The 21,942-nt window shown below is 38.9% G+C and overlaps 1 protein-coding gene across 1 annotated transcript; it reads right to left on the bottom strand.

Annotated features, from left to right (window-relative positions):
* Positions 1-283: 283 nt before the first annotated feature.
* stag2a (STAG2 cohesin complex component a) lies at positions 284-21,415 on the bottom strand. Its single transcript, XM_005471997.3, has 34 exons — positions 21,175-21,415; positions 17,428-17,540; positions 17,178-17,256; positions 15,977-16,135; positions 14,520-14,616; positions 14,359-14,435; positions 14,026-14,230; positions 13,767-13,918; positions 12,415-12,488; positions 11,997-12,120; positions 10,914-11,012; positions 10,688-10,767; positions 10,296-10,403; positions 9,679-9,787; positions 9,271-9,388; positions 8,992-9,095; positions 8,800-8,892; positions 8,620-8,709; positions 8,325-8,528; positions 8,145-8,215; positions 7,901-7,988; positions 6,591-6,671; positions 6,150-6,242; positions 5,844-6,015; positions 5,615-5,754; positions 5,429-5,530; positions 4,886-5,034; positions 4,675-4,803; positions 4,374-4,582; positions 3,675-3,915; positions 3,442-3,552; positions 3,211-3,337; positions 2,770-2,847; positions 284-2,421 (listed from the first exon to the last, which is right to left on the bottom strand). The coding sequence occupies exons 2-34, from the start codon at positions 17,469-17,471 to the stop codon at positions 2,398-2,400; spliced, it is 3,831 nt and encodes a 1,276-aa protein (XP_005472054.1). The 5' UTR covers positions 17,472-17,540; positions 21,175-21,415; the 3' UTR covers positions 284-2,397.
* Positions 21,416-21,942: the final 527 nt, after the last annotated feature.

The raw sequence follows: 21,942 nt of genomic DNA, 5'->3' as shown, positions 1-21,942 counted from the left end.
GGTGGTGATGGTCGTGTAGTCTGGGAATAAGTTTGATTCTCCACGTTGTACTATTTAACTTTTTTAGTTAAATAAAATCCCGTGACACTTGAACAACCCAATTTAAATCTACCGGTAACATTTTCTCTAAGAACTACCTAAACATAACAAACTACAGGACAGCTGCGATTTCCATAATCCTCCGGTGCACTCATGTTTCATCAGTAAAAGCCAGTTATAGTTACAGTACAGGTGTTCTAATACCATATCAAATCATATTTATTGCTGTGTTATTAAATCATCACACAGTTGTAGAGGGTTTATTCTGTTCATGTTACATCTCCAGACATAAATACAAACAGTAAAGGATGCAATGGGCACTTTGTAAATAGAATATAAACACAAATTTAATATATGCAAATATTTAAATATGTATAAACGTACAGATGTTTGCACATTTTCAGCAGTTTGATGCAAAACAGAAAAGCTCCAAAATGACATGAGTCATGTAAATTTACAGGCAAGTCTAAGAGGTGTTTTTCTCATTTGCCTAACATGAATAGTTATTATGTATGTGGTAATGTTTAAGACCAGATGATTTGATTCTCCAGATTATAGTGACACTCTGAGGAAATAAGGTATTCATTTTCAGCTACAATATGATTACACCTTCTTCCATAAAGTCTGATTCTGCCAGCCAGGCCAATACACAGAGGAAATACCGGAACAATCCACGGTAAAACAAAGAAAAAAACAATGCACTGTGTGTGCACTTACAAATTAGTAGATTAATGTCAAAGACTTACATTCTTTTCCTTTGACAATTCCCCAAAATTTCACACAAAAAGAAACAGTAAATATAAAATGAGCACCGATTCACAATATATTACACATTTGTAACTGTATAATATACAATTCTGATACTATGATTGTTGGCTAAAGAATTTAGAAGCTTTGTAATTTAGAATATTTCTATAACTCTTATACACGCAGCAGTGGCAAACCAACCAAACTGGCAGTTTGAAAAACTATTTCTGAACACCTGCAAATAGGAAAAACAAAACAAAACCAAACAAACACACATCGTTCTCAACCATTTTAAAAATCCTTTCTTTTAAAGATTGCAATCATGGCATGTCTCTAATATTAGATATTACTAGATACTATACAGTGGAAAAAAATAGTTAATATATAGGAGAGATTACATATTTGAGGTCGAGTCAAAATTTTACAACATTGTGATTTCTTCCAACATTAAAAAATAATTTTAGATGCAGCCTCAATTTGTCAAATTACTACATCTGAGCAATGAGGTACGTTTGTACCCGTTCGCTACAGAGAGACGAAAAGAAAATACAGCTGGCCACATCTATAGTAACATAATCATTTCCTTTAAAAAGGATCATTTTAATCTCTATGTGAAATAACATGATTAATAGAAACCATTAATTTACATTTGATTGTCATTACAAAATATCTATAAATCAAAGTTATCTAGAAGGTATAAAAGCAGAACACATGTCTCTAAAAAATACCATCACAAAGAAATCTGAGAATGCTGTATATATATAACTTGTGGCAAGGCCTTTAAACAGTATGACACGCCAGTTCACATTATACTTTACTGTGTACATGTTTCGATATATGGCTACATGCCATGCCAGAATCTACAGTTTAAAAGTTCAGAAGGTGAACAACAATACCACTGACACCCTTCCAATATAACGCAGTAGCCATTTAATAACTGCTGCCATTATGAAACATTATATGTTCAGTGTATGTTCAGATTGCATCAGAGAGGGGGTTCGTTTACACCTAAGATAGTTTCTCGATGCAAAGCTTAAAAATAACCATCCAGCTCAATTACCACCTCTGTAACAAAGTGCAGGGTCATTATAGTGTTCAACAATAACTGAACACTACAAGCATCAAAACAGTAGTGTTATTCTGCAAGCCTATTATATTTTCTGGTGTTCATGAAATTGTGTTCACCCTCCCTGTATATTGGCCGCTATGTATTTACAGACATTTTTCGTCTACTTAAAGAGTTTAAAGGTATACATCATTCAATTGAATTTTGGCCTGTTATTGTCCCATCACCATGCAAACTGCCACACAATATCCGTACCTGTAACGCTTCACACATTATAACAAGTGTAGCCAAGTGATAGCTGGCATCAAGTTTTTTTAGGGCAACTGAACAAAAACTGAAACATCTCTGCCGCAGTGTGACCAAAATCCGGTGTGTGAAAATAGCAGAATAAAATTCAAATCCAAGCTCAAGCACTCCTAAGTTTTAACAAAGTGTTAAAGAGGCAAACATTGGTGTCTCACAAGCCTACTTAGTCCAGTCCACTCTCATTTATAAAGAGTCATTTCACCGTCCCAGGATTTCGATGACATGCTGTCCTTTTCATATTAAAACATTGAAACATTGAGAACCTAAAGGCAAAAGAAAAAAGCAGTGTTAAAAATTCAGAACCAAATAAAAACAAGCATATATTAAGTGTACAGGATGAACAGATGAGAAATATGTGGCTGTTTTTACACCTAAAGCGGTTCATCCTTTGGGTTTCTTTAATCAAATGGTCATAAATAACAAGAAAATGGACTCCTACCAAATAAGGCTAGGCATGTGTGAACTGTACGTTGATCTATCATGCTTACTTGGGCATTCACTCAAACAGTTAAGAAAAATCGTTTCAAGAACATGAACTTATCTCAAGGACTGTAACCAGTGCCATCCAAAACACAGTGAAAAAGTTATTATAAGGAGTGAAATACTCCTACCGAATCATCCATGATGGAAGATGGATCAAAGTAATCTGGCTTCAGTTCGGTTCTTTCTCTGCGATTCTTTGATGCCGGCTGAAAGGTAACAGCTCAGTTAGAAGAATACTCCACAAGATGAAAAAAAAAAATATACAGTTAAAAAAATTATAAATTTTAACATCAACATTTGTTTTTATTATTTATTTATTGGAAGGACTGGCATGACCAGACTACTGAAGGATGCTTACTCTGCTAACACATGATTCAGATTATCTCGGAAATTTGGTTCAGTTCATCTGGATGCTGCATTTTCAGTGGGAGAAATGTTTCATTACTCATCTCCTGCTGAAAATGCCACATCCAAATCAGCTGAATCAACTTCCTAGGATTTCCTTACTGGAATGATTAAACATGCATCTAGACAAATTTAGACTATTGTTTTTGGTTTTTTTTAATTACCAAATCGATGTCCATTGTGTCAAAATCCATGCCCTCATTGATATCTTCCAAGCGGTCTTCAGATGACATCATCACATCCTCCACTATTGGCTCCTCATCATCCTCCATGAGCCCAGAGCCTCGACGACTGTGACGAGTAACAAAAACATAACACGTCAGTAGACTGCTTTTTGTCAGACTCTTTATTGGCTCAAAGTTCGGCCAAAAACAGTTAAGTGTTGAACTTCTTACATTGCTTGCTGCATGTGGTTCCTCATCTTGGCGTAGTGCATGCTAACCCGCTCTTGCTGCTGACGGGCTTCAGCTTGTTGCCTTTGTGTCAGCATCCAAGTAACCTGGGTACTGTGGAACAGGGTTCATTACTTCATAATTCCCACAGTTTTAAAAAAGTGGCTTTACATACTGTACTGCAACTAAAACCTCTGCGGACATGTATGCAATAATGTAATACATATATTTTTTACTTGTAATCAATGGTAGTCTGGTGTTGAGGGTGTGGCTGCTGCTGCTGAGGGGGCACAGGCTGATGGGGATGCTGCTCTGCTGGCATGGTGAACGTGGCTGTGAAGCTGTCCTCTGGCCTCATTTTCTTTGGATCCCTCAGTACAGTGGAAGTTAGATGGGGTGAATGCATCATCACTGGCGTTTGCACATTCTGCTCACGGTTCATCCAAACCGCATCGCTGCTGCTACTGCTGTTCTCTTCTGCCAGAGAAAATCATTTGTTACACTCCTTGAATTTTACTGAACACACGCAGTGGCCATAACAATGAGTGAGCTGTTTGATTTATTATTAAAGTGGCAGGCTGTGATGAGAATTAACATGAAACATTTTGCAAGAGGATCCTAGGAGAAATACATGTCCCTAAGAGAGAGACGCATTTTTATGTTTACGAGTGACGTTTGAAGGTGAATACTGCACCGTATTCAAATTCACGACGGCGTATTCGCTCACAGAAAAACCTTACTTCAATCTCAGGGAGACTTTAAGAAATACAGCAAACAAACTGCTGTGTCAGTCATGGAATCCAAAGAAAATGTTGTCACCTTAAATGCAACTCTACTAACCAGCAGCTGTTTTGATGTAGATGAACTCATGCTGCAGATCAGTTGTTGTGGTAGATGAAATAAATGGTTCACCAAAGAACACCAGAAATGCTCACCTTCAGGCAATTTTCTTTTGCTGGCAGTGGCTGGCTTGGATTTCTTACTCCTGACGGTGGACCCTCGACTGCTGATCCCACTAATTACAGACATAGTGTCATCGTCTGCTCCAGCCTGCAGGGAATTTCTGTATGAGATGAGAGGCAGCCAGCAGTCTTCTCTCTGCAGGGCCATCTGAAATGTCATGAATCGCTCCAAGTACATGTGACTGCAAAAAGTGAAATGACAGTAAACATTAGAGTCTTTTTAGAAGTTCTCATCATTTTCATGCTCACATTACTCATCATGCTGCAAACTTACACTGTCCTCTTGTCCTGTCGAATTAGTTTGCTAGAGAACTCACTCAGGATATCCAAAAATGCTAAATTAAGCGGTGGACTTCCTTCTCCTTGGGGACTTGGCTCTTTAAAGGCAAACTCAATCCCGTCTCTAAAATAAACAAACAAGACATGACATATGAAAGTTCCTGTTCATTAGAGCAAATGATGTTTGGGTTAGGGAAATGACTTACTTATGTAACATGGCAATAGCCTCTCTTGTCTTCAGCTGATCCAAACCAAACGTCAATGAGAAGCGTCGGGCGAGCTCTTTTATGCCGCAGAAGGCTGATGATGAGCGGTCGAAATTGAAGCCAAGTTCAGACAACATCTCATTGAACAACTGCAAAAGAGGTTTCACATATTGTTTGTCTGATTTCAGTCATTAAAAGCCTCTGAAGACCCTGAGAAGATTTTTTTCCAGACTAAAATGCGAGTAAAGGATTTTGGGGCTGACTCCTTTATCTCTTCTGTTTGGTGAGGTATCGCTATTTGAGGAGGCCTGAAAAGACTTTATCGGGTTTCCAGCAGTATGATGATGTAAGTGATGATGATGCTGGATCTCAAGGACAGCCTGGCTGCTTACTGACAGTACAGAGACAAAAGGCGCTTCCTTATCTATGTGTTAGACCATTCATCTGTGTCTCCTGAACAGCGGCAAACCTGGTCTCATCATAATATCAGCAACAAGTATGTTTTACACATTAGTGACCATCCATCTGTTTCCCATGTCATACCTTTTGCAGGCTCAATATGAGCGTCTTTGCACACTGGATTTTGTCGATTTGTCTCGTCTTACTCATTGTTTCCTTGATAATATCTCCATAATCGTTGTAATACTGAGGAGAAGCAGTAGAAACACTGTTAACTAAAACAACAGGGCTGGATGATTTCATTATAATCTCTACATGATTTAGACCTACCCTCATGTACTGTTTAAATATATCTGCTCCGGTGTTTATTTCCACAACATTGTAAATGATTAATTTGCAATAGGCAGCAAGAAGGTTTCTCCTCTTATGTAGAGCTTCAATTTTACTGGCTTCATCATCTTGTTGTCCATCTAAAAAAATGAAAAATTTATAAAAAGTCATGTTCCTTCTTTAAACAGAGTGTGGTGGGTTCATATAAAACAGGGTAGTGTTTTCTGACCTGTGCTGTTGTCGTCATCCTGATCAATGAAAACATGATCCAGGATGAAGTTGAGCAGCTCTGCCTGCAAAGAAGAGTCTGGCGTATAGACCAGAGACTCCAACTGTTCCCGGCCTGAAGACATAATTTGGTGACTGAAGATCAGTAGCAGATCACACAGTATAGTGAAGGCCTGGAATAAACACAACACTTGAGCACATATGGAAATGCTGATCACAGAAATTTTCAGTTGCGCTGAAAAAAGAAAGATGGGCAGAAAATAAAAAAAATAAAAAAAATAAAAATCTGACTCATCAAAATCCTCACCTGCTCTTTGACTGCGTTGTTGATGGTGTTTATGTAGCGCTGACACATCAAACAGAAAGCTCGCATTTGCTTTCTCAAGGTCACCATGTCACCCTGAAAGGAGTAAAGGTTCAGTTAGTAAAACCCTTTCAAAGTAACATTGTACCTGTATTACCCAGGCATTAAGAAATTAATAAATCTATTTATAAAGCTTGACAGAAAACTGCACTCAGACTGAGAGGTGTTTATGTAAGCAAAACAAAGTAAAAACATGTAACTCCTACTTTAGATCTGCATGTACATGGTGTGTACTAATGTAACTACAGAGATAATATAATGTGACACAGGAGGAAGGATACTTTCAAACTCTGATACACTGCCAATCATATTTATTTGGGAAATGTAGGCACAGAAATGGTATTACATGTATTTTCCCGAATATCCCCAAAAGGTGAACAGTACCTTTACTGAAGTACCATCTGAAACCTTCGCTAGATGCCACAGGATGATGTAATGTGTGCACTGCATGGCATGAACCACAATCTGAGAAGAACAAAAATCAAGCAGATTAGATAAACTGCACTTTCAGTTTTTTAACATGAACTTAACAGGTCACTCAGAGGGTAATTCTAGTTTACTTGAACTGTACTAACTTGGTTAATGGTAACTTTATTTTGAAAGCTTGACTCTAAATTTTAAAAGAGTTTAATGTTCAGTAATTATTAAGACATGTCAAGGCTCATTTGTGCTTGCTATTTCTTTTTAAATACACAAAAGAATTATTCATATAATCATCTATTTTTTCTGTTTTTATTTTATTTCAGTTCTCTGTGAAACAAAATGCTTTGTTGATGCCAGGTCAGGATGGCCAGAGTGTTTGGAGCTGATAAGAAAGCAACAGTAATTCAACCACACATTGATCCTTGAAGTAGAGGGACTACAGGAAGCAGAAGACCACAACACCCCTGTAAGTTACAAGCAGGAAACTGGGCTACGGTTCACAGAGGCTGACCAAGACTAGACAACAGAAGAGTGGAAAAATGTTGGCTGTTCGAATGAGTGTCCGATTCTGCTACATCATTGGGAAGGTAGGGTCGGAATTTGATGTCAACAACATGAAATCATGGATCCATTCTGCCTTGTATCAACTGTTCATAATGGTGGCAGTGATATAAAAGTGTGGGGGATATTTTCTGGGCACAGTTTGGGCCCCTTATTATTAACCGAGCATAATTTAAACACTAAAGCCTGCATGAGCATTGTTGCTGCCTTTGCCCATCCCTTGTCCATCCACAGTGTACAATCTTCTGATGAAATGTTGAAGCAACACATCACAAATCTCAAACTACCTCAAACTGGGTTCTTGAACATGACAATGAGTTCACTGTACTCAAATGACCTCCAGTCACCAGATCTGAATCCAACAGAGCAACTTTGGGATGTGGTAGGAGGGGAGAGCCACATCACAGATGTGCAGCCTATAAGTCTGCAGCATCTCTGTGATGCTATCATGGCAATATGGATTGAAATCACTGAGGAATGCTTAAAGCACCTTGTTGAATCTATGGCACAAAATGAAAGCACAAAAGGGGTCCAAATGGGTACTAGCAAGGTATATTTAACAAAGTGGCTGGTGAGTATATATGATCAGTGATTCTTTCCAAGTTATCCCTCACACCACCTGTAACTCAATTAACATCACAGTAACGTATGGGAATGTAAAAACCCTAACTAACTTCAATTTTAGCATTTTGGGGATGACACTGTAATACCTGTTCAGGCATATCGCCATTCTGTAGACCTGTGTTGAGTAGCCTGTAGTTGCTGGTGAAGAGATCCCACTTAGTGAGGTCATGTGCACTGAAAGCAGAAATGTACATTAAATCTATAACATTTAATATGCATGCATGCTGTCATTGACATGTTAACCCAATATAAGAAAACAGAAATTTAAGATTTTTAACAAGTAATGTGTTCAAATCAAAAACTGAAACAGTTTCCATAAACTGCTTTTACTTGTGGAAAGTGGTGATCTTCTTAAGTGTGGATAGAACCTGGTAGGCATCATCCTCATCAGGTTCTTCACCCTGACAAACAAGAGATCATACACTGAAATCTCAGATATTCACTCTTGCCTCTACACCTGCGAGCATCCTTTAAAACAGTCCACACAGATAAACGCCTTACAGCACCTACCTCTTGCAGGAAGTCCTCCAGGAGTCTATTAAACTTGTCTACAAGCTCGTCGAGAAGCTGGGAGCGGGCGATGTCCACACGGTTGAAGATAGTGAACTCCTCGTTGCAGAGATAGTGGCAGGTGGTAGAGCAGGCCTCCAGGACCTCAGTGTCTGTGTGCTTATCCACAACTTCCCAGATTTGTCGCAACAGTGCGTCTAAATGCTAATTGAAAGAACATAACATTGTTTCACCTCCAGCACATACAATGCAAGTTAGGCTGTAAAACAAGCTTTAAAAGAAACAACTCACAAACCTTTTCTAACCGCCCAGTTGTGTAGATGTCAAGATCAAAGAACTTTGGTATTTGTAGCAAATTGGTCACCTTATCAATATCAACGCAGTACTAGAAAAACAAAAGGGAACGCAGTCAGGCTTATTTCATGAATATTGAACCTGATAAAATAATGAACTCCGAGATCTCTGAATCACTGACCTTTGCCAATAACAGAGGCAAAGCAACTGCAAACATCTCTGTGACTCGTGTCCGATCATCCAGCTGTGTTTTCTTTTCCTTTGCAGTCAGGACCTTTTCCATGCACAAAACCCCAGCAGCACAGTCAACATGAAATCATTCAAGGAGCAAAGTTAATCCTTTCTATCTCAAGCATGACGGCCTGACACTCACCCTCTTCCCTGTGCCTCTGCCTACAGGAGGATGACATTCGCAAGCCTGCCGAATGGCACAGAGCATGATTTCAACCAGGGCAGTCTCCTGACGATCGTTTAGAGCTAAAAAAAAAAAAAACATAAAGAATGTTACCAAGTATCTAATGAAAAGACTTGCCCTGCTAAGAGAAGAACCAATTAGAGTAAAAGTACATAAATAAGTAATAAAGTGGCAAAAAGATTCATTTTCCTCACTAAAAATCTCAGGTGGGACCGTTCTGAGACAGCGCTTCCTTACCTTCCTCTCCTGGCATTGGCTCATCCAGCAACAAGCTGATCATAGTCTCCCAGTCCTTCAGCAGCTCTGACGCACACTCCCACAGGCTATCCACTAAGTAGGCCCCATGTTCATGGAGCTGTAAAAATTGGAATGTGAATTGTAATGAAATGAAATAATCTATTTAAACACAGATAACCCTTGCTAATATATTTCTATATTATTTTTTATTCTCTTTGAGCCACATATAAAAGACATTTCCAGTGACTTGCAATAGATTTATGTACAGTTCTGATTCTTATTGAATTATTTAATCCAATCTTAAGCATAATTAAGTACAGAAACACCAAATTAATGATTGATACGTTTCAGTTGAAACTGCCATTTCTGCAAAGCTGGGGCACAGGGCTGACATAAAAGCCTGGTCACCTCACTCTCCAAGAAGAAGAACACAGTAGTCTTGATCAGGCTGCCGTTGAGGCTCTGCCTGCCCCTCCTGGGTAATCCGTCCTCCTCGGGACCTCGATGGCTAAACAGCCTTCAATCAACCAAAGAAACAGCAGTTTAATACACATATGAGAAACAGGCTAAATGAACGTTTTCAGCCACTTTAGGAAAGGAGGTGGGACAAATATCTCATGCATATTTCCTGTGTCTCCTTTATGGAATCTAATTGACTTTACACTTAAGCTGGCCTTCACGCAAGCATTATTTTCATACTTTTGTTTTTGTAATAATAAGGAGCCAGCAAAAAATTTCAGAGCCACCTTCCGAGCCGAGAGCAGAGTGGAATATTCCTTTAAGCCCTTCCTCCTCTCCCTCCTTTCTTGGAGCTTAGTGTGCTTCCCATGAATGTTGCTCGTTGTGCAGTGCCAACCAGACTCAGGCTGAATCAAAGAGCCTGTTTACACAATAAGCCAATCCCTGGAATGTTTCTGTCAGTCTTATTACTGGCACTAAAACCTCCATAATATTTTGAATGGATAACATTCATTCAAGCTGGTGATTCAATTACATCTCTTTCAAATCTGCAGAAAAACACATACTTTTTGAACAGGAACTCCCCCGCTGCGACGGCGATGGGTCGATGTGCCGAGTAAACCAGATGATAAACACTCTCACAGTCCTCTGCTGTCAGTACCTCATCACTACTCCTGTTACATGAAAAGCATAAATAAGTCTTTGTGATTATTGGATTTTTGATTAAGAAAAACAAACACTGAGAATTATTATTGTAATTTACATGATTTGTAAAAATTTTAAGCACAATAGCTTTCAGAATTAGGAAGAAAACATAAATGCACACCAACAAAAATAACACACTTGTCTGAAGAAAATGTTGACATCTGCTGTTGTGTTGAATTAAAACATTATGTCCTAATAATCACATGCTGTGGTACAAAATTAAATGGTAATTTAAGGAGGCGAGATTACTCACTGTAGGACAAGTGTCAGAAGTTTAATAGCTTGCACTGCAACATCATACTCCTTATCCAGAGTCATGGAAACAATGCGATCCTGTCAGTGAGAGAAAATGTCAGATCTCCATAACATTAGTTGTGGGTATGATAACAGCCAAATGCTACTATTTTATCTTTATCATACATTTACATCTATGCAATGATATCCAAGAAGCATCTACATTTCTAGTAATGCTTACTCACCTTGAAGCGGCTTGTGAAGAGTTCCAGCCGAGTGCTGAGCTCTCTGTTGTAGAACAGGCCTTGCAGGGCAGTCAGGCACTTCAGACGCACTTCACCTTGCTGCAGTCGTAGCAGAAATGCATTAAATACTCGTGAAATCTGAATGCCTGTGTTACTCTGCCACTATTCCAGTTAAAATTGCTTATAATGCACCCCTAGAGGCAAGTTAGGTGAAGTTATAAGCAAGTTTTAGATTGATTTCTCTTAGACAGCTGTTTGCAATCCAAACATTTTGAAATACAGTTACATGAAAGGTCTATGTAGAGGTAATGAAAATGCGTAAGGAGCAGCTATAATAAAACAAACATGGCACATAGCAGCAAGACATGAGGGTGTCTTTCAGCATCAAATAGGATTCTCACAGGCAGACAATTTCCACCACACAGGAGGTCTGTATGACAGGCGTCTTTCTCACCAGCACAAGTGGCTGAACAAGAAAAGCAAGTACACCTGATAAAAGCATCCATCTGCTTTCAATGTGATATGGGAAGGAGGAGCCAAGTGAAGGCATAAGCTCAAGACTGGAGCACCCATCTAAACTCTGGGTAAGTCTAGTGATTGGAGGTGTTTGGAATAAAAGCCCTCTAGCTGAAAGAAAATGGTAGCAGGAGCTCTGGATTTCAAATTTTAACTAATAGGCTTTAACAAATGGGAGATTTTCTGGATAAAGGGTGTTACAAACTGAACGTGTTGTGTACAAACATGACAGGTAACCTATGTACAGAACAAACGGTTGCGTTTTTTCAGGAAAGTGGTTCTCAAAAAACTGACTGTTGACATGAAGCGACGAGAAGCTGGTACTAATTTTCCTAAACAAGAAAAAGAAGATTCCGAGTTCATCAAATTCTCATGAGAAGGAGCAGGGAGAATAATACGGTTTGATCTAGGGTTTTTAATTATATTGATGCTTATGTTTGTAAATCTCAATTATACTGACTGTTTCATCCCTGGTACTACTACATACGCTGACTCTCAGAAATCGAAGATTTAAGATGTGGTCTTTTATTTGTTCTTCCATAAAACACGTTTTTACCATAAACTCACCTTGTCATGCATTGTCCAGCCAACATACTTTAGGTAGCTGTCATTAAGGAAGGCGTCACTGTACAGCTTCATCCACACTCCTATTTCCTCAATACAAATGGCTCTGATTTCAGCAATGGCATCGCTGGCAAAAACAAAGAGAATCCACTAAGTTTAGTAAACAGGCCTGTAACAGACCCAGCAGCTATAAACAGCACTGATAAAGAAGATTCATTGTGAATAATGAACTCATGCTTGTATTAACATTGATTTTGCACTAGAGGGTGCCAAAATACTCTAAATGTTCAGTCTGCTTCTTGTGGTACAATCTCAAAAGTAATAAGAAGCCCGTGATGAAATCTTACATTCTGCAGACAGTCTAGATGCCATTTACCATAATAATCTGGGGGAATTCCTTATCGCTTAAGGATTTACTTACCGATATCTGTGAACAAACACTCCCTTGAAGATTGCATTCATCATGTTTTCAATTTCATCTTGATTTTCTTGAAGCTATAAGATAATCAGAAGGTTTTTGAAATTAATTGCACAAAAACTCCCTGAAAGTCAAAGATTAAGGTTGGCATTGTTCTATACTTTGATTTATTACAGATTTCAACCACTATCTGTTACCATTTTTAAAGGTAAACCAGAAATACTGGATTTATATGCATTTTGTGAACTAGAAAGGACAGTTCATGTAGAATAAACTCAAAATAAAAAAGAACCAGTCCTGCCCAATGTGATTATTTCAACAATTGGACAACAGTGGTCTAAAGATTATGAGGATTTTTCTACACAGGCAATCAATAAAGAAACTACCAGTCTTATCATTTCAGATTTGGATCAGTGGCCTCATGCAGGAATACTTTTTTTCTTTTTACACTAAATCTTTCATACCTTTTCTGGTAGACATTCACAAGTTCTCAAAGTGAGATTCAACAGTCTTTTATAACTAATCATAAAATGAGTAATGGTCAAATCACTCATTTCAAACGATTCACCAGGAGACGTGTTATCAGATTTGTCATTCATATAACTGACACTTTTCAAGTTACCATTAAGCGCAGCCAACCTCCTCTGAATTAAATATACCACATGCAATCACAAGTCTAAAAAACCCCAAACTTTTTCTATCTGTAGAATTCCAAGATGTCATCTGAACTGACGTGGAGAGGCAACGAAAAGTGTTGGTGAAAAAAAAAAAACACACTGTAAAGTTGTTTTAATCCAATGGCCAATGACGTGTCATTAGAGCAGTGACAAACTGTGAGAGAAAAGGAAACATGATGTCTTTCTAAATTAACCATGACTAATAGGACATGCATTGAAGGGAAAGCAGCAGTCACAGAGATTCGGCCTTCAAGAGGCGATGTTAGGCTGCCTGCATTAAGACCCTGAAGCAGCTGTTGGAAAGAGAGAAGTATGCTTCTGTGGCTGCGCTAAAAATATCAATAAAATAATGAGCTAAAATAAATAGAGTAAATTACAAGGCCACAGAATGGTAAACAAAGTCATAATTTTAGGTTATAGCTGGTTAGGGATGGGGCTTCAAATAAATCAGTAGTGACTGAGTCTATTCTCCAGAGACACAAAGGCAGAAAAGGCTACACTTGTATGGCATACCTGCACGTGAAGGGGCAAATACAATCAGCAGCATGCCGCCCCCCCCCCCCAGTCAATTCATATATAGAGTGAAAAATTTAAATGACAGAGTTAAACAATGCTCACACCCACTGACTCCAACATCAACCCTGGGTTGAATGCTTGACAGCTTATCTTTCTTCTTACCTCTTTGCGCTTCTGTAACAGTAGCTCCAGCCTATCATTGGCCCTCTTAGCAATGACCTTGTTCCTTTCTGCCTCATACTGTCTCTGTGTGTTGTCCATATTGATGCTTAGGTTCAGAGCCACGTTCACCAAGGCTGTCATCAACTTCATGGCTGGCAGAGACAACAATGTTTAAAACACATGCGTGTAGGAACAACAGCTGTCAGATAACAGCAGCATGGGCGTGCAGGATGGAGACAAAATCCACAATAAAACTGACCTGCTAGTGTGCTTGTGTGTCTAAAGGCCCTGACCTGTGAGTCAGACAGGCCGGTGAGTAGCGAGATGATTGTGTCCATCATATACTCGTCATAAATGATGCTGTACTGACACTGTCGCACCAGAACCGCAATGAAGTCACAGAAGTTTATCCTGAATTTCTTCCACTGTGGTCCTGAGAGGGTTAATGGATAGTCGCCGCTGTCCTGTACAGCACAGAGACAATCAGATTGGGGTCCCAAGTATTGCATTTGTTTCAGGCCAGATTAAAAACATCTCCCATGCTGGTGTGGTTCTTTTAAAGTACGTTGTATTGAAACACAGCCTACATCACCTCATCAAACTCCTCTGTCATTTTCCGGATGATTTCCGAGTTCTGCATATGTCTGAACATCTCTCCGCTCACAGCACCTAATACAGCAAAATTGAGCGTGTGAATGTGCTTTCAGGCACCCAATATGCTGCACATTTAGACAATACAAGTAGGAAAACTACCTTTACAGCCAGAGCACTGAATGAAGAAGTTGATTAAGTCCAAAAGAGTGGTGTCCCTGTCATGTTTGTATGCCTCAATCCAGTCATCAACCACAGACTGGAAAGGGAAACACACTCACGCAATTATCACATAATTATTTACACTTCTAACTAAAATATAACTTTGAAAACATTCCTTAGAGAGCATGCTTTGTCGACTCCTCTTAATCCATTAAGCTTGATTTATAGTTATGCTTAATCCCTGCAATTCAATTCAGTTTTATTTACATAATGTCAAATCACCACAAGAACAAGCACGTCAAGGCGGTTTATATTGTAAAGTAAAAAAAAAAAACCATATGTTAATACAGAGAAAACCCCAACAATCAAAAGACCCCATGTGAGCAAACATGTGGTGACAGTGGGAAGGAAAAACTCCCTTTTAACAGAAAGAAACCTCAAGTGGAAGGTTGGAGGTGAGGGGACAGGACAAAGACACACTGTTGAACACAGCCAAAGATGAATAATAATAATTATTAAGGGGGAAGGGTGGGTATATAACCACACAGGAAGTGTAAAAAAAAGGGGGGGGGAGTAAAGAAGAAACACTTAATACTGCATCATGGGAAGCCCCCAGCAGCTTAGACGTATTGCAAAGCAACTAAGGGAGAATTCAGGGTCACCTGATCCAGCCATAACTAAGAGGAGCTTATGCCATGGTGGCTGCCATTGCTGTTTGCACTTGTATGCTGAGGAGCCTGCATCGGTCTGACTTTACGAGTGAAACTGAGCTGATCATGTTTGACTTGGACCTATTACATTTTGAACAACTGTTATGTTTAGTAAAATGCAGAGCAGAGAAGAGTCCTGAAATGACTGAGCCATAAAACAGATTATCAGAGCTAGGCTAATGTCTATGTTGAAAGAATACTAGCTATTGCATTAACATCAAGCTACAGTCTATTACATTTTGTTTAATGGTATTATCTTTGTGCTAATCAATATGCTGCCTTTCGGTATTCAAGTAGTCATTAGGTTATCTTTTAAGAAAAAAGAAACCTGTTTGTCCAGTATTACCACCAGGAGGCAGCAGTATTACCACCAGGAGGCAGCAGTAATACACCTAGTTTTTTTTTTTTTTTAGCAGCCACTATTGAACAAAAACAGAAACAGAACCTGCTTCTAACCACAATGCATAAGGTTCAAGGAAATCAGGTCAGATGTAAAGACAAAAAAAAAAAGCTGTCAAAAAGTCTTGTGTGGCACTCCTTTAAAAAATAAACAGAAATGAAGCCCACTGCAAAGAGTGTGGGGTAAGGTTGAAATGCCCACCCTCACAAATACAGTAGCTATAGCAAAGGTTTAATACAGTGATATAAATCAAGCTTTATGGATTAAGTATTCAAAAAATGAGAACCACAGACACTAAACCAGGCTACATATTGTTACTGATTGAAAATTAGAATCCGTGCACCCACCTGTGTGGCGCTCTTCCCCATTTTAACCACCTCAAACAAGGTCATGTTCTCCATTCCATTCTCCTGATGGTGGCCATTCACCCAGCCGGGACCAGTGACCCTCCCAGCTCCACCACCTTTGGCCTTGTCTCCAAGCGCCTTCTTCCCTTTCTTGGCTGCCTAATGAGGAGAAAGATGTTCTCCTGTTATCATACACTGCATCAGTGTGCCTCTATACTCAATAGCTTATCTGGTTACTGGACATTAGAAAAACGGAACTAAATCACATTACAGACATTTGATGCAGAGATGAAACAGACTTATTTTCTTATCAAACGTAGCTGCTGCATGACATAAACGTTTTTGACTACGTATTAGCATTGTGATAGCGGGAAACCAGTGAGGATGTTGTACTGATTTGTACTCAGTGTATGCTGAATATACTGCAAGCCTGCGTGTGACCACGACTGCACATAAACCGAGGCCTGTACTACAAGCTAGGATTTGGGCTTTTCCAGGTTTCACTCTGGCTTTTAAGAAGGTGGTTCACTTCCTACTGGAGTACATAGTAACTCATGGTGTTTGAAATGAGAAATCAACAGGTACAAAATCACAATCCATAACCAATCAATTCTCTGAAAAAAAAAAAACAACCTTAAACTATCTAATTAACTTATATTTATTACTAATTACAATTAGTAGTTAATATCATACAATAAAATTAGGATTATAATATAATTGTTATGTAATTGTAAATAAAATACAACAAATGTAATCAAATTAAATAAAAATGTATTATTTACATTATCATTATCAAAACATTAATAATAATAATAACAACAACTCTAATCTGTCTGACTGGTAACTGTTTACTTACACAGTCTGCATTTTTGGCAATTTTCCCTTTCTTGCTTCAAATTGGCTAAACTTTATTTATGCAGTAGGTATTTTCCAGCCTTACAGCGCTTTTCCTCTCACACGCACTCACACGACAAGTTTGTGCGCAATAACTGTGTTACTTTAAGTCTGTATTAGGTGTGTAACCTCTTTACAGTTTCCTGTTATTATAGTTTTATTTTCCTTTCTAACAGCAGCCGCTCTGCCGTCAGCAGACTTCTCAATATCTGTGATCGTTCATGTGCTACAGTCATCCCATTCATGTGGAGGTGCTCTTAGTGCTTCTTAGCACGGTGCCCAAGATAAGAAAGTCAGGAAAACATACCAGGCCCTTTCCTGTCTTCGCATTTTTGCCATCAGGATCCTCAAGGTCAGTATCTGAAGACAACTGAGATTCTGCCTCTCTGTGCATAACACATGGATTTATTAGTAATTATTATTAGTATTTATTACAACTGCAAAAAGTAACACAACCATAGCAAAAACGATCTCAAATATCATCAGTGCATACATACAAAATAAACATTGAAGGACATAAAAACATTACAGTAACATTTCCATGTTGTTCTACTTACTGAGGAAACTGAAACTCAGTGTGCAAGTCCTGCGCTGCTATCATTTCTTTAACATTTTCTGGATCTGCTGGAGTAGGTGCTCTTACTGCTCTGGGTGCTGAGCAAGGATATACCTTTATAGCAGCGCATGAAAAAGAAAAAGAACATAATTATTCAAAAATGAAATGAATGAAGCAAAAAAAAAAAAAAAATCCCTGTACAGTCAAAATAATCTTATATAGGGCCCACTCCTGCTGTTTCAAGAAAATGTTAATAAATCCTTCGAAAAGGTCGTGATTTCCTTCTGCATAGATTACTTATAAATGTTTTTTCTAAGTTACAGTTGGACTTTACATGTTGTTATTTAACTCTGTATAGCCGTTCACAAAACAAGCACTGATTTGAGTGACTTGTAGAACTGTCTTTATCAGCTATAAACTCCATCAGATGTTTCTGGTTTTGAGACTTCAGCAATGTTTCAGAGATACTTTACAGCAGCGGTCCCCAACCTTTTTTGCGACACGGACCGGTTTATGTCCGACAATATTTCACAGACCAGCCTTTAAGGTGTCCCGGATAAATGCAACAAAATAAAACCAGTACCCAAAAAAAGAAGATTTTTTCACAACGCACAGGAAAACACCCACGATAAAAGCCAATAAAAAACCCTGAAAACTATAAATTTCACACCCGAGCCTCAACTCTCGAGGCCCGGTACCAAACCCGGGGGTTGGGGACTGCTGCTCTACAGGACCGGGACCTTTTTCACTCATGCATCATCTTAACTGGGTAAGAGTAAGACTTTGGCCAAGTCAAAAAATTTATAACCATTTTTATAATGATTTGAGTTCGTGAACAACTTGCCAAGCATTCAAGAGAAGTTCTTGATTTGATTTCATTATCACTGGTCTCTCAATGGCTGCAAGGCATCCAGGTACTAAAGTAGCAAACCAGCCACAAACCATGATGTTCCCTCCACTGTGTTTTGAGGTTTTACTGTTACTGTGCAGTTCCTTCAAGGATTCACCAAAATATGTGACTTTTCAACTTACATCCTATCAACAAATAAGACAACATTTACATATCCCTGTGGCCAATATTTATCTGTTAGAAAATTATTATGAAAAATTCTACATTACCAATTACAATAAAGATAAGAATAAACTTAAACAAAAGCAAAAAATTTTAGTTGTTATTTTAAACCCTCAAAATCTTATCCTTATAAATGTTGCTTAATAAATACAACTTGATTGGACTTAATGAACTCCATTTATATTGCTCACACATGGATCATACTAAACCTTCTTTGGCAAGAAGGACATTACTTTTTCAGTAACAAGTCTTTGCGTGCATTTTAGTCATAGGGAGGGTCCCTCTTCTTAACCATTTCATGTGAGCCCAAAGTCAAAGAAGTCTTCAACACTTAGGATAAATTCCTTCCAGCCTACAGTTATTTTTAACGTGCTCAATACTGACATGAAAAGTACTTTTTTGTTGCTATTAGTTTAATCATATTGCACATAGTTGTGGCTGAGATGAAACTCTTACCACATTTCGTGGTAAGATTAATCATTGTAATCATAGTAGTACCAACTGATTCACACTTTTTGTCGAAACTAATATTGAAGGGCATGAAAAGAGCATAGTTGTTTCAGAAAGGGTACACAAAGCATTAATACCCTAATTAAAGCTGATTATCTGTATCCAGAAAACTTATCTGGATAAAGGCGTGTTAACGTATGGTATGCAGGTTGTAAATGCAAACACAAGATATCGGCAATGGAATGCGGCTACAGTATGTTAAAATGTGAGCCAAACCTGCTGACAGACATAGTAATAATGTTAGCTATGCGATGGGAAAAGCAGAGAGCCGCTTATCTCAACCTGGGATGCACCATGTTCGTTCGCAAGTCAGCTAGATCTATCTAGCTAATTTGTACATTGACTTTCAGACAACAACAATATGTTTTGATGCCAGTTGTAAGACCAATTAATGTGATTTATCCAGCTGAAGCAGCAAGGTAAAAATTACACTAACATCAAAATAAGAAATCCACCCCTCCAGGCTCCACATAAGCACGTCAGCAATACCAAACCTCTGTACTTGCCATGTTTATTACCACCAGAAGGGATGTTAGGCTTAGCAAAAAAGTCTCCATTTGTTGTGGATCACTTGACAGTACTACAGCAAACTATTAAGTAATACATGGAATTGCAGATTAATCTTTTTGACAACTAGGGGCTGGATTCTGGTTGTTGCATGGTAGCTGCTAAGAAAATATTTCAGATGACTGAGACCCCAGTAGTGTGCACACTGACTGTGTTGCATGTTGCAGTTTACTGGGACACAACTATTTTTAATGACATCCGTGTTTTTAAGTGTTCTATGACAGGCTTATAGATGGAGAAATGCACGAGGAAGTGCTTGTTTGACTGCACTACTGGTCCAAAATGCTCCAAATTTTCTGGGTCCAGATTCTAAGATGTCATGACTTGTGGCCTCTCCTTGGATAATTGAGCAAAAAGGTAATACAAAGAAGCCTCTTAGGCCTCTTCAAACCATCCTCTTAAAAAACGAAAAACAAAAGGGGGGGGCATAAAAAACATGTATATCACATTAATTAATTAACTGAAGATAATACACTGGCAAAGTTAAGTAATACATCTTGTTAGTGGCCATTCTTAAAAAAAAAGCTTTCCAAGCTTAAGGGGTGTGTTTTCCCCAGACTCACTTTCACTCTCCACTTTTCACCTTGCAAACTACACTTGTATCTCCAACACAGCTGTTATTCAGAGCTGAAAACAAGTGATTTTGTCTCCCAGCTGTAACACTTTAAAACAGATACTTAGAACTGTGTTACTTAATGAACTTTTTTTAAGAAAAAAAAAAAAGAAATGCATGTGATCGCGACTGCTTCATAACTTTCTGCGTAACTTTACGTTTACAGCAGATACTTTCAGAGAAAAGGGGGAAACTGCGGACCGCTCTTGCACAATAGAACATACTGTAAGTGGAAATCCCAGTAAACATGACACGGCTTTTCCTGAGCAGAGTAGGGGCTTGTCCCTAGACTCTGAACACCATAAATGGATATGCATACTGTACGGATTTCAGCGTCTCAATAAAACGTTAGCTACTGATGAGCACAATTGTCTTTCGCTTTTATTACTGTCCGCCGTGTCTGTAAACTGTATTGTTACTCGTAATTTGAAACAAGTTAATCACACCGCAGTTGTGACACGCGCAGTTGTATACTTCCGAAATACAAACAACCACAGATGTTTGGGAGGCTGAGTCTGCTATCGGCTCTCATCTCCTCCTGACGTGCCGTCGTTTCTACGACGGCCAAGCAGTTCTCAGGCTAATGTGAGCTAAATCTACTGATAATGTGATCTTGGCCACAGACATCAACGCTCTGTTTGTTAGCTACCCTTTGACCTTCTTCTCTGATTAATTAAAACCGGGCTCCCACAACTGCGATTAGACTTCGCGCCAGTGTTTTGATACACCATTAGAAACTAGCTTAGCTAGTATTACCGTTAGCTGTAGCTGGCTAACTGGACCACTAGCACATATAACACAAACTGGAAACACACAGAGGCTGCAGTTGGTAACTATGTTGACCATAGCATATTCTGATGAACTAGTGTTTCTATGGGTATGCCTATCGGTGACACTAAACAAGTGTCTTGACAGCTAACCCAGAAAAGCGGCATCAATGGCAAACTCCCTTGATGTTAACGTTAGCTATCCGCCATTTTACTTACCTCGTTTTAATTCAAAGACGGACTGAAATCAAATAATCCACGCGGTACGGACTGTTCATAGAGAATGCTTTCGTCAGTTCCCTGCACTGGCTGTCATTTTCCAAATGTTAACAATTGTAGTTTTATTTGTTGGCTAACGTTAAGAAGCTTCTTGGTGGCTAATATAGCAAGGTACAGTGTGTATTGTCGTTGTTATGCATGCAGCACACACACCACCTGTCGGCGACACTATGTACTGCCGCTACGAGGGACCATATCCTGTCAGGGCTATCGTAGCGGCAGGTCCATATCCTGGTTCCTCGTAGCGGCAGGTCCACATGGACCGCTCTCATGTGATCGCCGTATGAGCGAGACCTATTGAGTCACGGAGATTGTCCATTACACATATGTCTCTGTAGGTCAGTACCTCGCATGCTGTCTAACTTCCCAATGAGGCAGGGGTCATTGATTATTGATAGTCAATCAAATCCTAACCACTGTGCCCTAATTTACGGGCACAGTGTTGTTGGGATAAATGCTCTCAGCTCTTTGATCAAGTAAGAACTTTAAGACTGAACTGGAATCAGTAAAAGGGCAAAGTTTGTTTTATGGATTTAGCTGGTAAAAGCTGCCCTATTTCTTCCGCTCAGTGCACTGCTGAAGTTTTTCGGAATGAGTTATCAGAAAATAGATTAGTGACCTACTGAATGAAAATCCAAGTAGGCTAAGTAAGTAAGTCAATAGATGTGTACAATGTTATACCTTTAAGCTTATTTTATTATGCTAACA

This window comes from Oreochromis niloticus, linkage group LG10 (assembly GCF_001858045.2).
Source record: "Oreochromis niloticus isolate F11D_XX linkage group LG10, O_niloticus_UMD_NMBU, whole genome shotgun sequence".
Taxonomy (NCBI): domain Eukaryota; kingdom Metazoa; phylum Chordata; class Actinopteri; order Cichliformes; family Cichlidae; genus Oreochromis; species Oreochromis niloticus.
The sequence above is the reverse complement of the archived record's forward strand: the minus strand, read 5'-3'. Positions and strand labels throughout refer to the sequence as shown.